The sequence below is a fragment of the Gadus morhua genome, chromosome 3 (genome assembly GCF_902167405.1).
Source record: "Gadus morhua chromosome 3, gadMor3.0, whole genome shotgun sequence".
In the NCBI taxonomy this organism is placed as follows: Eukaryota; Metazoa; Chordata; class Actinopteri; order Gadiformes; family Gadidae; genus Gadus; species Gadus morhua.
In genome coordinates, this window is record NC_044050.1 from 3,264,542 (window position 1) to 3,278,776 (window position 14,235).

At 41.9% G+C, this 14,235-nt stretch overlaps 1 protein-coding gene across 1 annotated transcript; it reads left to right on the forward strand.

Moving 5' to 3' along the window:
• Positions 1–2,163: 2,163 nt before the first annotated feature.
• Positions 2,164–13,954, forward strand: LOC115540968 (NLR family CARD domain-containing protein 3-like). Its single transcript, XM_030352663.1, has 4 exons — positions 2,164–2,214; positions 4,962–5,237; positions 10,122–11,596; positions 13,899–13,954. Exons 1-4 carry the CDS (start codon positions 2,193–2,195, stop codon positions 13,932–13,934), a joined length of 1,809 nt encoding a protein of 602 aa, XP_030208523.1. The 5' UTR covers positions 2,164–2,192; the 3' UTR covers positions 13,935–13,954.
• Positions 13,955–14,235: the final 281 nt, after the last annotated feature.

Consider the following 14,235-nt stretch of genomic DNA (forward strand, 5'->3'; position numbering starts at 1 on the left):
AATTGGCACACACTCTCTGGTCCCCCTTTTTGAACAGGGGAACCACCACCCCGGTTTGCCACTCCTTTGGCACTGTACCCGACTCCCACGCGATGTTGAATAGGCGTGTCAACCATGACAGCCCCTCAACACCCAGAGGTGGCATCTTTCATTTTCAAATAGTATGTAAATATTCTGAATGAATAAAAATTGAAAAGATATGCGTGTCCTGTCATGTGTATAAGCTATACACACACTACTTTATATATATTTATATATTATCTTATATTATTATTATTATATTATATAAATATGTACTTGTGCGTGCTCGTGTGCTCGTGGACTCGTGAAACGTCATCAGTCGTTGCCCGAGCACTGTTCCAATTCGAAGCACGCATCAAGCGAGTACTGTCGTAAAACCCGGAAGTTTTCTTGATGCGTGCTCGATCTCGCCGTTTCACCGAGCATGCATCAGAGGTGGCTCGTGTGTGCTTGCAATCGCTATAAATCCCAGGATGCATTTCGCACTCGCAGCAGTACGATGGCGGACAATATGGAGAAGACGCACAACTGTAGCTTAAGTTACTCTTAACTTATATATATATTTATGTAATATAATAATAATAATATATAAATATATATATATAAAGTCGTGTGTGTATAGCTTATACACATGACAGGACACGCATATCTTTTCATTTTTTATTCATTCACAATATTTACATACTATTTGAAAATGAAAGAGGCTGGGATTTTGTTTTATATCATTTGTTTATATTGTTCAGTAGTAGTAGGCCTATATGCCTAAATGAGGCCGTAGCACAGTTAACGGACGAGCAGAGGTGGTGATGTCATCGAGTCCGCTGCTGTTCCAATTGCAGGTACGTACTCGCGTGCTCGCAAGTCTGTGCTTGAGGTACGGACTTGCCAAGTACGTGCTTGCAAGTCATCGAGTCCGTAGTACGCGTGCTAGGAATTGAGAAACGGCTTTGGTGAAACGGCGAGATCGAGCACGCATCAAGAACACTTCCGGGTTTTACCGACAGTACTCGCTTGATGCGTGCTTCGAATTGGAACAGTGCTCGGGCAACGACTGATGACGTTTCACGAGTCCACGAGCCACACGAGCACGCACAAGTACGCGAATTGAGAAACGGCCAGAGACTCGTTGGTCATACGAGGATACCATATCGATGTGTTGAGCTTCACCAGTAGATTTACGGTCTATGAGATCTGTGAAGTGTGAAGTGACAGAACTCAGACTTTGTTCCAGTGGAGAAATTGTTCAATAGTTATTTTTGACCAATATTTCGATTGCGATTTAATGTGCGATTTTTATAATTTATTAGGTCCCAATGTGTATTATTCAATAATAAATAAATAAATTCGTTAGTATATGACCAACACAACATTGGAAGCAGTCAACATAAAAACTGCTCTTTCCTTTAGGCCAGGCCGATGTGTTGAGATTAATTTATATTATAAACTTCTTTATTTAACTATTGAATTGTAAAATAAAATAAAATGAATGAATCGTACTGATTTCCAGTCAGTAACGGTAACAAACCACTTTTTTTTTGTTTAATCGCAGACTTTGCGATTTGCATACCGCAATTCTATTACATTGGGATTTCGATTAATCGTTCAGCCCTAAATTATACCACGATGAATTTTCAAGGCTATTGCATCTTCTTTTTGGTTGTAGTTTAAGAACTGTTACAGTCTCCAAGGTGTTTAATTCTCATCTCTCAGTTTGCATCTGCTGTACACATCTGTACTGTAGTGAGGGCAGTGTGGTTATATCATGGGGTTCATATTTATGTTCTATGACGTCCATAATGCTTTAGTGTGACGCAGTCACAATGATCTTCTCTCTCAATAAACAGCTAAAGTTTAGAAGGAGTTGTGTTTGTGTCCAGGTCTCCAGTCTACTATGGATGAGGAGAGAGAGGATGGGGTTCTACCTCTAAAACACTCTGTCAGGGAACATGGCCGCCGGAGCAAAAGCTAAGAGGTAAGAAGAGCATCTCTCTGTCTGTGACTGTTGTCCACCTCAGAGCTCAGCAGTGATGACTCCATCATTAGTCTGAGTAACAGCTGTGTGTGTGTGTGTGTGTGTGTGTGTGTGTGTGTGTGTGTGTGTGTGGGTGTGTTTGTGTTAAAGCCCAGAGCAGCAGCAGAGAGCAGACTCCCCTGGACCCAGCTGTGTCTCCATGAAGAGTGACCACTATATGGGTATACCTCCTGAGCCTAAAGATGGACGCCCCTCCAGAGAGGAGGGGCGTATTGGCTATTCTTATTCGTGTTGTGTTCTTGTTTGTATTTGTGTTTGCATTCGTGTTAGTGTTTCTTGTTTGTATTCTTGTTTGCATTCGTGGTCAAAAAGCGATATCGCTCCCGACTGTATGGCGTGTTCCTAATGCGGGCCCCCTAACGGGCCTCACATCCTGTCTACCTATATTGAGTTCCAGGAGGCATCTCCAACCAACATAAAAGTGCCAGCAGTGGGAGGTAATTTTCAATAAAATAAAACTAAGAATAAATTGGCCCTAACGGCAACAGGAGAATTTCTAATTTTAAGAACAGTATGAGACTATTATTTGTTCTGTTCAGACTAAATTCTAACTTTTTTACTTCAATGTGAAGATATCTTTCCTCTTGGGGGTTAAATGGTTTGATCCCGATACAGTATGTAGGGTTATTGCGTTGGTATTGATCCAGATATGTTGGGTTGTTGTGGGGGTATCGGATTCAATTGTTTGATCCAGATACGTAGGGTTGTTGTGGGGGGTATCGGATTCAATTGTTTGATCCAGATATGAAGGGGTTATCGTGGGGTATGAGGTTAAAAGGTTTGATCCAGATTGTGTGGGGTATCAGGTTAAATGGTTTGATCAAGATATGTTGGGGTATCAGGTTAAATTGTTTGATCCAGAAATATTGGGTTATTGTGGGGTTATCAGGTTAAATGGTTTGATCCAGATGTGTAGGGGTTATGTTGGGGTATCATATTTGTTTGTTAATGTTTTCCACCCGCTTTTAATAGGGGTTACTCATATAGGGCATGAAGGTAAGTATGCTCCATTGAAAGGGAGACGCTTCTGTGTAACTAGTACCTCACAGGGAAAATTTAATAAGAGGATTGACTATTTTCAAATTGGTTTTGGGGTAATGCCATAAAGCGGTGAGGGAGAAAGATTTGTCTTGGTTGGTTAAAATTGTTTCCTCAACCCATTCCTAACTCACTCTGGCCTGTATAGGCCCACAACAAAGGAAACCTAGCATTATAAACAAGATAATAAGAATAAATATCTGAGACTCCCAATCCACCTATTTTCCTCGATCTGGATGATCTTTTGTATCTGATTCTTGTTTTTTATTACTCCACAAGAAATCAGAGAATAATTTAATAATTTCTTTGAACCAGTAAAGAGGGGATTTAAGAGGAATTGCTGATGTAAGAAATAATAATCTTGGTAAAATATTAATTGTCACCACTTCTGCTCTGGCCCATAATGAAATGGGAAGAACTGTCCATCTTTTACTGTCCTCCCTAATTGTTTTAAGGGGGAGAGGGCCATTTAAATCAAATATGTCCTGTGAGTTCTGGGAGGTGGGGATGATGGTTTTTGGACTGAAGATGATAACTTTAAGTCTTATTGCCGTTGAGTTTGAGGAGGTTGTGGTCCATCCAGGTTTTGATGTCCGTGATGTATAGTTGAGTATCGTCGGCCTAACAGAATAGAATGTATATTCCCGCACACAAGGGTTCAAAACACGCCATATGTCAGACATTGCCAAAGATTTGTTTAATTCTTTAAATGCTACAGGGAGAGACCTATCAGTAGGGAGTGTGGGGCTAGATCTATCTACTGCAGGATCGCTAACCAGGTTAAAGTGTCCCCCAATAACAATTGGATCAGCAGAAAAGTCTAGAAAGAAATTTAGTCTAGGAAGAAATTTGGTCTGCCCTATGTTAGGAGCATTAACATTCACCAAAGTGCACTTTATGTTGTGTAAGAAACCCGATCTAATAATATGTCTACCATTTTTGTCCACTATTTCTTGCGTTAACTTAAACGATAAGCGTTTAGCTATTAAAGTACGGACACCTCTAGAAGCCCGTGTACCCGGTGCTGAAAAAACCTGAACGACTCATCTCTGTCTTAACTTAACAGCTTCTGTATTCTTTAAATGTGTCTCCTGTAACATTGCCACATCACTTTCCAGGGATTTCAAATGTGTTTTTATTTAATATCTCTTTGTTTTATTGGAAATCCCTTTTACATTCCAACGCAGTAGTTCAATAGTGGTCATAATATCCTCTTCTACATTGAAAAACTTTACCCATTAATTTGCTGACAGGAGCAGATAATAATTAAGAATAGAATAAACAAAAATTTGCCCTAGAATTATAAAGGGTCTGCACGCACATGGATGGGGGATAAGCAACTAACATACAAAGAGATTGCCAAAAGGCAGATACACACATAACAAGAAGGATCTTAGGATCTTAGTCCATTGCCTGTCCGTGAACTAATATTAAGGCACAGCTGGGTGTGTCTTTGTCTGCCATGATTTGTTTGGTAGCTCGCCAACTGGTATCACGCTGCTTTACAGTTTGCCTAGTCTCTTTGCGATTTCCAACACCTGACATTAACGCGTCCTTATCTTAGGCACCTTTTCCGTTACTTTGAAGTTTGTTTGCAAATATTTAGAGCAACAATAAAGGTGTTAAGGTTACCTTGCAGAGGAAGTTACCGTGCCACGCCTCGTAGTCACGTGAACTCAAGTTGAATTATTGATCTGAATTAGAAACAATGAACTATCACAGTTGTTCGTTTTAAGGAATTTTTATGTTGTGAGTGAACAAGTTGGTGCAACAAACGGTTTTATCTTTACCCCAATAAAGATGAGTTTAATGAATCAAGTATCGTGTTTGCTCATTGTCATTTCATATTGCCTTTTGATTTCTCTTCCAGGGGAACTTCAAAGGATCCGTTCTGAATTTGTGAAGGGAGTTTCAGAACCAGTTATCAAAGGTCTCCTGGATGACCTTTGGCAGCAGAAGGTGTTCAGTCCTGAGGAAAAGGACTACGTGATGGCCGAGAGGACCAAAGCAGACCAAGCACGTCGTCTGATCGACATGGTGATCAATAAAGGGGAGAGAGCAAGTCAAGCGATGATTGATAGTATGAAGAAGAGGGACCAACACTTATGCTCCACCCTGGGTCTGATGTCTTCTCCTGCTGGTGTGGGTGAGTTGTTACCATTAATCAACTTTTTAAAGAAACGGTCTCTGCCAGCTTTGTTTTAACAAGAGGGGAGCTTCTTTGTCCTTTAATTCACTGGGATCCAGTGATCATTATCATCCACTCGGGATTGCATTTGTGTGGCATACATTTTACCTTTTTTGAGAGGTAGGGGTTTTACTTAGTGCTTCCGTATTCCTTGGATCAATGGTGTTATTGCTTGTTTGACAGGATACCTTTTATAGTTTGGTAACCCTCGCCTTAACGGTTAACCACTGACACTAATTTTTAAAGTGGTAATACTAAATCTCTATTTAGTATTACCACTTCCAGACCCCTTCCAGAAAGCACAAAATGGTGATCGACAAGCACAAAATGGTTTATTCCCCCTCTGCACATGGATTCCCCCAAACAGTAACGGGCTAACTGACTGATTGATGGCCATTAATGATGGAGCGCTCATTTTCACCACGATAGTCACGTCTTTCCCTCGCATAAAAGAAAATAATCTCGGGAAAGGGATGACAACTGTGGACCAACTTCAGTGAAGTCGTAGCAATGGATTACTGGCAGTCAACATAAAGAATATCCCAGAATCCCAAACTGTTAATATTAACTGGTGGAAGCTGGAAAGAACCAGCATATGATGGGAATAAAGGTTAGGTACTTCATATGCAAATGCTGAAAAAGTACTTTTTAGCTAAGGTACTTTAGCCGATCAGTGCTCCAGCACCAGGCCCTATCAACAGGTGCAGCTGCCCTGACTGGGCCATGAGACCACTCACCGTGGGGCTTAGAACACGGGTCCCTCCGAGCTCCGGGCCCCAATGGGCCTGCACTGTAGTTACTAGGGCTCGCCCGAATTATTTGAATATTTGAATACTCGTACGGAAAATTAGTAGTCGAAGCTTAAATCAGTATTCGGAGCTTCGTTTTTTCCTACGTAACGTTACCAGAGCGAGGGAGCCAAACTATAAGCGACACCAAGCAGAGAAGCGAGAGAGGTGGAGGAAGAATAGATATCTTGTTTCCCTTAACTTTATAACGCAACATTAGCGGGATCTCGGGAGGAAAAGTAATGCCTAGCGAAATGCTAACCGTAGCTTAGTTGTTTGTTTACGTTCGCTGTACAGCGCCGCGCCAATCAACTGTGACTGGCTTGCTGCAGAGCGTGAGCGTCTTGGGAATACCCGGTCAATATAATGGATATAATATGGACACGTAAGACAATCAATATTCGGTATTTGTTATAGATTTATTGTACAAATTCCCTGAAAAGATGCACGTTCCAGGATGAATTGAAAAGTTCCCTTAAGGGCTGATATGGCAGAGAGGACTGCTGACTTGGAACTTACTTAGGCCTACTAATTAACGTTCAAAAGCTATTAAATCTTCAACAAAATATGCAGATACTGTCAAAATCGGTTCCAGGGAATATATAGGGATTACTAATGTTGTTTTTGATGGTGCTTCTTTCTGGAACGAGTATTCAAATACTCGCTCGAAAAACCAACGAGTATTCAAAGCCTGAAAAATGTCATTCGGGCCAGCCCTAGTATCAGGTTAAATGGTTTGATCCAGATATGTAGGGTTATAGTGGGGGTATGAGGTTAAATGGTTTGATCCAGATATGTAGGGGTTATAGTGGGGGTATCAGGTTAAATGGTTTGATACAGATATGTAGGGTTATCGTGGGGTATCAGGTTAAATGGTTTGATCCAGATATGTAGGGTAGTGGGGGTATCAGGTTAAATGGTTTGATCCAGATATGTAGGGTAGTGGGGGTATCAGGTTAAATGGTTTGATCCAGATATGTAGGGTTATAGTGGGGGTATGAGGTTAAATGGTTTGATCCAGATATGTAGGGTTATCGTGGGGGTATCAGGTTAAATGGTTTGATCCAGATATGTAGGGTAGTGGGGGTATCAGGTTAAATGGTTTGATCCAGATATGTAGGGTTATAGTGGGGGTATGAGGTTAAATTGTTTGATCCAGATATGTAGGGGTTATAGTGGGGGTATCAGGTTAAATGGTTTGATCCAGATATGTAGGGTAGTGGGGGACGTTGCTAGGTACGCGTCCTGCGTCCCTGATGCATTAAAATCTGAAAGGACGCACTAAACTCACTATCCATGCGTCCCGGGGACGCATCTCATTTTCCCCATGAAAAACGATACATTGTGAACATTAAACAACTTGTGTTTAATCACAGTAACTGGCCAAAGAAACCTTCTTGTGAGCAGACCGGACAAGCGCTGTTTCAACCCTCTGCGCATCTACTCGGCGCAGACGTGATCCCCTGTACAAAGTATCGCGACATGCTAATTTAGCCGCTACCAAAACAACTAGCTCGTCACCGCTGATTTCATTTCAACAATTAAAAATACGTACTTCATAGTAAATAAACCCACGTTTCCACTGCTCGATGCTGTGCTCATTCGTGTCGATATGTTGCAACGTTTAGGGGACGTGCTGTAATGAAATAAATGAAACATAATCCGGTGGTGGTGATGAAAACTACATTGGCAGCCGCCATATTGTTATGCCCAAACGGCGCCTGCGCATACATCGCGCTTCCAACGAGATCCCGTTTTTCTCGAGAAACAGGCAGACTCTGTTTCACAGTGACTCAGTTCATTTGATTTAGTTGATGTTCAGATAAGATTTTGGTGACAATTCATTTATTGAAATCATTTGTTAAAAATTGTTAATTGTTAAAATCAGCACTTTTATTGAAATGTTATTTTGGTATTACAGACACCATTTTGTTTTGATTGAATTCTAGTAATTTATTTTGGTGCTATTTATGATGCTACAAAAATCCAGTTTGATTTGAATGTAATATGTCATGCCACTGTGACAGTTCTGCAATAAACTTTTCAGATTTTGAATTGTATTTGTTTAATTTCAGATACATTTTGAACATACATTAATATATCCGTTTATTATAACCATATCATACCACCATCAAGGAGTTTAACACTATTAATTTAATTTAAGAAATAGAATAATAACTAGAACTGCAAGCAGTTATGCAGGGGTCCAAGAAGTGTGCATTTCGCCGGCACAACGCGACAAGAAATGTGCATTTCGCCGGCACAACGCGAAGCATGTGTTCAAAACACTACCCTGAATCTGTGGATACAAAGGATTTGACTTTGGTAGGAGTAGCGAGAAGTCAGTGTAGCGTTTTCGCGGCGACATTTTGTAGAAGATATACAATTTCCTCGTTTATTGCGCCCCCTAATGGCGAAATTTTCCGAAATTGTTATCGAACGACATTAAGGTTAGCACCAACATGTGTGTAAAATTTGGACTCGTTCCGATGTCTAATTTTGGATTTCTTTGGATTCTTGATTTTCCACGTCTAATTTAGCTCATAAACCAATATTCAAAACGCTACCGTTTCGTTGGATCAAAAAACTGTCCTATAATTTCTTTGCGCGTGCGTCTGAAGATGTCGTGTGCAAAATTTGGTGTTGATTGGTCAAGAAATGTGGGAGGAGTAGGGAAAGTTTTGCGGTTTTCGCGATTTTGAGAAAAATGGGCGTGGCCTATGCCAAAAGATGCAGCAGACTCCAGTGAATATGTGGGTACAAGTTTTTGACTGTGGGAGGTTCGGTGTGGGAGTTATAGCCCCGAGTCTTTCCTTTGTATAGCGCCACCTAGTGACCGCCGTGTATGGATTTTGTTATCTGAGTAGCGGTGCCGGACCTGGATCTAGTCATGCTATTGGCATGTCCGCACCATTTACGGTTTGGGCTGTGGGCCCACTTTTAGCGCGGGAAGTATAAAAAGAAGAAGAATCGCTACAAAAACAATAGGGATCCAACCTGTTGGCTTGGACCCCTAACAACCTGTTGGCTTGGACCCCTAATAAAAAAGAAACACATTTTTTAAACTGGGGAGTCTGGACCCATTGAATTTCTCAGGGACCCACCCAACTCGCCACCTGTGGGTCCCGGGGACTCACTACATTGAAAACCTATCAACATCACTGGGGTATCAGGTTAAATGGTTTGATCCAGATATGTAGGGTAGTGGGGGTATCAGGTTAAATGGTTTGATCCAGATATGTAGGGGTTATAGTGGGGGTATCAGGTCAAATGGTTTGATCCAGATATGTAGGGTAGTGGGGGTATCAGGTTAAATGGTTTGATCCAGATATGTATTACTGGTCCGGCACCACGGTGCCCGCGGTACCGGTGCACGAGGGGAGTCGTGACGGCTGGGAGTCGCCGGAGTGCCCGGGCCGCGCTCACGGTGAATGAATGTCCAACCCAAACATTTCTTCCTCAACTCTTCTATCTTGGCCAAAAGATCTCTCTGTGTCTCTCTCTGTCTCTCTCTCCTTCTCCCTCTCTCTGAGTCTCTCTGGTAGTTTAATTGTTTGTATTTCTATGACGGACAGTGCTGTTAGCCTGTCAACAGCCACTCCACACTAGAACAGCGTGAAACAGGAGCACAAGAGCATTTTTTCACCAGAACTGACTCACAGGGGATTTATTGCTACTAGTGACCACCGCAAAATGAATAAAAAAACGATGCAATGACACCTTTAGACATTGTACAGCATACCAACAGCAGAATAACTCAGTGGAAGAGATGCAGCACTATCTTGTTATATCAGCATAGTAAGTCACTTTCCACTGATTCACTATCAGTATTGCTATCATTAGACCAATCATATTGCTGTGGAAATAACAAAATAGTCTTGAAGATTTTGATTCTGTAACATGAAGTCCTTCTCAAGACCAACTTCTCCGACCACAAGTAATGAAGCCAATAAATATCATGAAGTTTATAATTTAAAGGAAACATTGACCTGTTTCCTCTGTTTCCACTGATCACCATACACTAACTGATGTCTTCTGTTTTTTTCTCATTTAGGATCTGCTGATGTCGAGTGCCAAAATAAAATAAAATCCAATTTGCAGAAGAATTTCGGGTGTGTGTTTGAGGGAATCGCTAAAGCAGGACATTCAACGCCTCTGAATGAGTTTTACACAGAGATCTTCATCACAAAGAGAGGCAGTGGAGAGGTCAACCAGGAGCATGAGGTCAGACTGATTGAAACAGCTTCCGGGAAAGCTGCCATGGAGGAAACACCAATCAGATGTGAGGACATCTTTAAACCCTTACCTGGACAAGATAAACCAATGAAAAAACCTAGGACAATTATGACAACTGGAGTGGCCGGCATTGGTAAAACCGTCTTAACACACAAGTTCACTCTGGACTGGGCTGAAGACAAGGCCAACATATACTTCACGTTTATCTTCACTTTCAGAGACCTGAATTTACTAGAAGAGAAAAAGTTTAGCTTGGTGGAACTTCTTCATCACTTCTATAATGAGACCAAAGAAGCAGGAATCTGTAAATATGACCTGTTCCAGGTTGTCTTCATCTTTGATGGTCTGGATGAGTGTCGACTTCCTCTGGACTTCCAGAGAAACCCGATCTGTACTGATGTCACAGAGGTCACCTCGGTGGATGTGCTGCTGACAAACCTCATCAGGGGCAACCTGCTTACCTCTGCTTGCATCTGGATAACCACACGCCCTGCGGCAGCCAATAGGATCCCTGCTGAGTGTATTGACTTAGTGACAGAGGTGAGAGGGTTCACCGATCCACAGAAAGAGGCGTACTTCAGGAAGAGATTCACAGAGGAGACACTGGCCAAAACAATCATCGCCCACATCAAGAAATCACGAAGCCTCCACATCATGTGTCACATCCCAGTCTTCTGTTGGATCACTGCTACAATTCTGGACAACTTCTTCAAAACATCCCAGCTGGGGGAAGAGATGCCCAAGACCCTGACTCAGATGTACAGCCACTTCCTGAGGGTTCAGTCCATGCTGGGGGAAAGGAAGTATCGTTTGATAGCTGAAACAGAGTGGAGTTCACAGAGCAGGGAGATCATTGTTTCTCTGGGAAAACTGGCTTTTAACCAGCTGGAGAAAGGCCACCTGATCTTCTACGAGGCAGACCTGGCAGAGTGTGACATCGATATCGGAGCAGCCTCAGTGTACTCAGGAGTGTTCACCCAGATCTTTAAAGAGGAGTGTGGGCTGTACCAGGACAATGTGTTCTGCTTTGTCCACCTGAGCATCCAGGAGTTTCTGGCTGCCCTTTACGTCTTTATGTCATTCATCGACACTGGGGACAATCTGCTCTCAGGACAACGACAATTCCTCTGGTCTATTTTTTCTAGAAACAAAGGAAATGTCAAACTCTACCAGAGTGCTGTGGACAAGGCCTTACAGAGTGAGGACGGACGCCTGGACTTGTTCCTCCGCTTCCTCTTGGGCCTCTCTCTGGAGACCAATCAGATTGTCCTACGAGGACTGCTGGGAAAGACAGTAAGTAGCTCAAAGACCAGTAAGGAAATGGGCTCTTACATTAAGAAGAAGATAGATGGAGACCTCTCTACAGAGCAAAGAATCGATCTGTTCCACTGTCTGAATGAGCTAAACGACCATTCTCTAGTGGAGGAGATCCAACAGTCCCTGACATCAGGAAGACTCTCCAAAGAATCTCTCTCTCCTGCTCAGTGGTCAGCTCTGGTCTTCATCTTACTGTCGTCAGAAGAGGTGCTGGACGTGTTTGACCTGAATAAATACTCTGCTTCAGAGGAGGGTCTTCTGAGGCTGCTGCCAGTGGTCAAAGCCTCCAAAACATCTCTGTAGGTTCACTAATAACATGTATTACAATACACACAACACAATAAACATAATGCTAGAATCTAAACGTTATAATAATATATAAAACATCTCTATAGGTTCGCTAATATCATTTATTATAACAACCCAATATACCTCATAGTAGAATATTCAAATTAAAATAACATGCTTTTTTTTGCATCGCAAAACACATTTCTTCGTAACCAGGGTGAAAAGTCAAATTCTAATAATAAATAAGGAAAGACAAGAATTAACAAAAAAAAAAAGAAAGTTAAATACTGCTTTATTCAAATATCTAGCTATCAATATCTACTGTTCAGTACGTTTGCTTATATGGACGCGTTGGGGCAATTGCTCTGTCGCTAGCTTAGCCACTTTTTATAGTTTAACACAGTTTTAAACTCAAGAAGTCACATGACGTCTTAAACTCCATTGCTGTGTTACATGTACTTGTGGTTTTACCTGCAGCTGCGTTTTATCTTGATCTCCATTGCTGTGTCTTCAGAGAAATTCACATCAGACACTAGGGGGCGTATTTTGTGCGTGTTAGTTTAATCTCGAAACTGACGTGGTTTTAGAGGAGACTAAACCAGTTTGCAGGATGAAACAAGGCTCCATCATAACCGACACACACACAGAATTAGTTTTATGGATTATTATTAATAGGTATGATACATTTACATTTATTACACCAGATAGGCCTTCAGTACAATACGGGGTCTTGGTCGTGCTAATCAGCAAGAGCTTTACGCGCTTCTACTTTTAAGCGCTTCCACTGATTTCTTAAATGTGTCGGGCTGCTCGGTCTTCTGCTTGGAAATCTACAGTTGAATGTGTTTGACAGATTATCCCAAATAGCCTTTCTTCGGAGCGTGGTGGTGGTTTCTTTCCTTGGATTTTCCACCGTGTCCACAACACCTCGAATGCAGTGCAGCAAATATAATTTTTGCTCCTCGTTGTAATTTATAGGCATGCACCCTTATTACTCGCATAGGCCTATTAGTTTGTCTTCAATTAATTAAGTAATCACGTTTGCATACACATACCAAGAGAAAACAATGACAAGTAATTGATTGACGTAGGTGAGGGCAGATTCCAGACTCAGATTTCCACAAAAAGTAGCCTAGACTATTTCATAATATATGTCAACATTATTAGTGTTTTTATTTATTATAGTTTTATTATATTAAAGTTCACTTTACATTCCCATTAAGTTTTTGTTGGTAATTATAGCACTAAATGCATCCACCAATAAGTTAAGACTGCATCTGCTGGTGTATACTAGAAATCAGAGTACTTCCGGTTTCCAAGCAGTTTAAACCGAGTCAGCTAGGAATCAGCTGATCCTGTACGAGTAGTTTCACAGCAATCACGTTCAACCTCGTGCGCAGCTGCGTGTTAAACTCCAAAACCTCTGTTTTAAGGAGTACGGTTTTAAAGCGCAGCAATGCTAACTGACAGGGCAATTGGCCCGTTGGGTTTAACCAACAGGATGCGTTGATAAATAGACTTCAGGGTCTTCTGGGGGAAGGGTGAGAGGTCACGAGTGAGCGGTAAAAGGAGAGAGAGGGAAGAGACAGTACTTTATTCTCTCTAGAGATCGCCCGGCTAAATTCTATTTAAACTAGGGCTGTCAAATTAACGCGTTCATTTTGATTAATTAATCACAGAAAAAACAACGCATTAAAAAATTAACGCAGATTTATCGCGCTTCTATAGTGCCCTTTGACCCGGTGGAGGCAGACGAGAAGACGCTGCTCGGCCCCGTGAGCGGAAAACTCAAGTTTAAACAACTCCTGAGCACACCTCTCCCAGAGTGCTCATGCTACAGAATTGAAGTGGTCTTGAGTACGGTTGGCGTGCTCACACTAGCCAAACAATCTAGACTTGAGCACGGTACAGGTGTAAAACAGACGTATGGCCTAGGGTGAGTGCGCCCTTAATCACAGTTCTTTATGTGTTTTGTCTATTGTATGTTTAGGCTGAATGGCTGTGGTCTGTCAGAGAGATGCTGTGAAGCTCTGGCATCAGTTCTCAGCTCCACCTCCTCTGGTATGAGAGAGCTGGACCTGAGTACCAATGATCTGCAGGATTCAGGAGTGAAGCTGCTCTCTGCTGGACTGAGGAGTCCACACTGTACTATGGAAACTCTAAGGGGAACTTAAGTGGGTCGTGTTTCCCAATAGAGCGATCATGCGGGCGCTGCAATACAGCCGCTGTTTAACCCAGCACTGAACTAAACCTTGGCAGTTTGCGTGCATCACAGCGCCATTACCACTCATCTTATCAAACACAAGACCTCAATCTCACTCTATTTG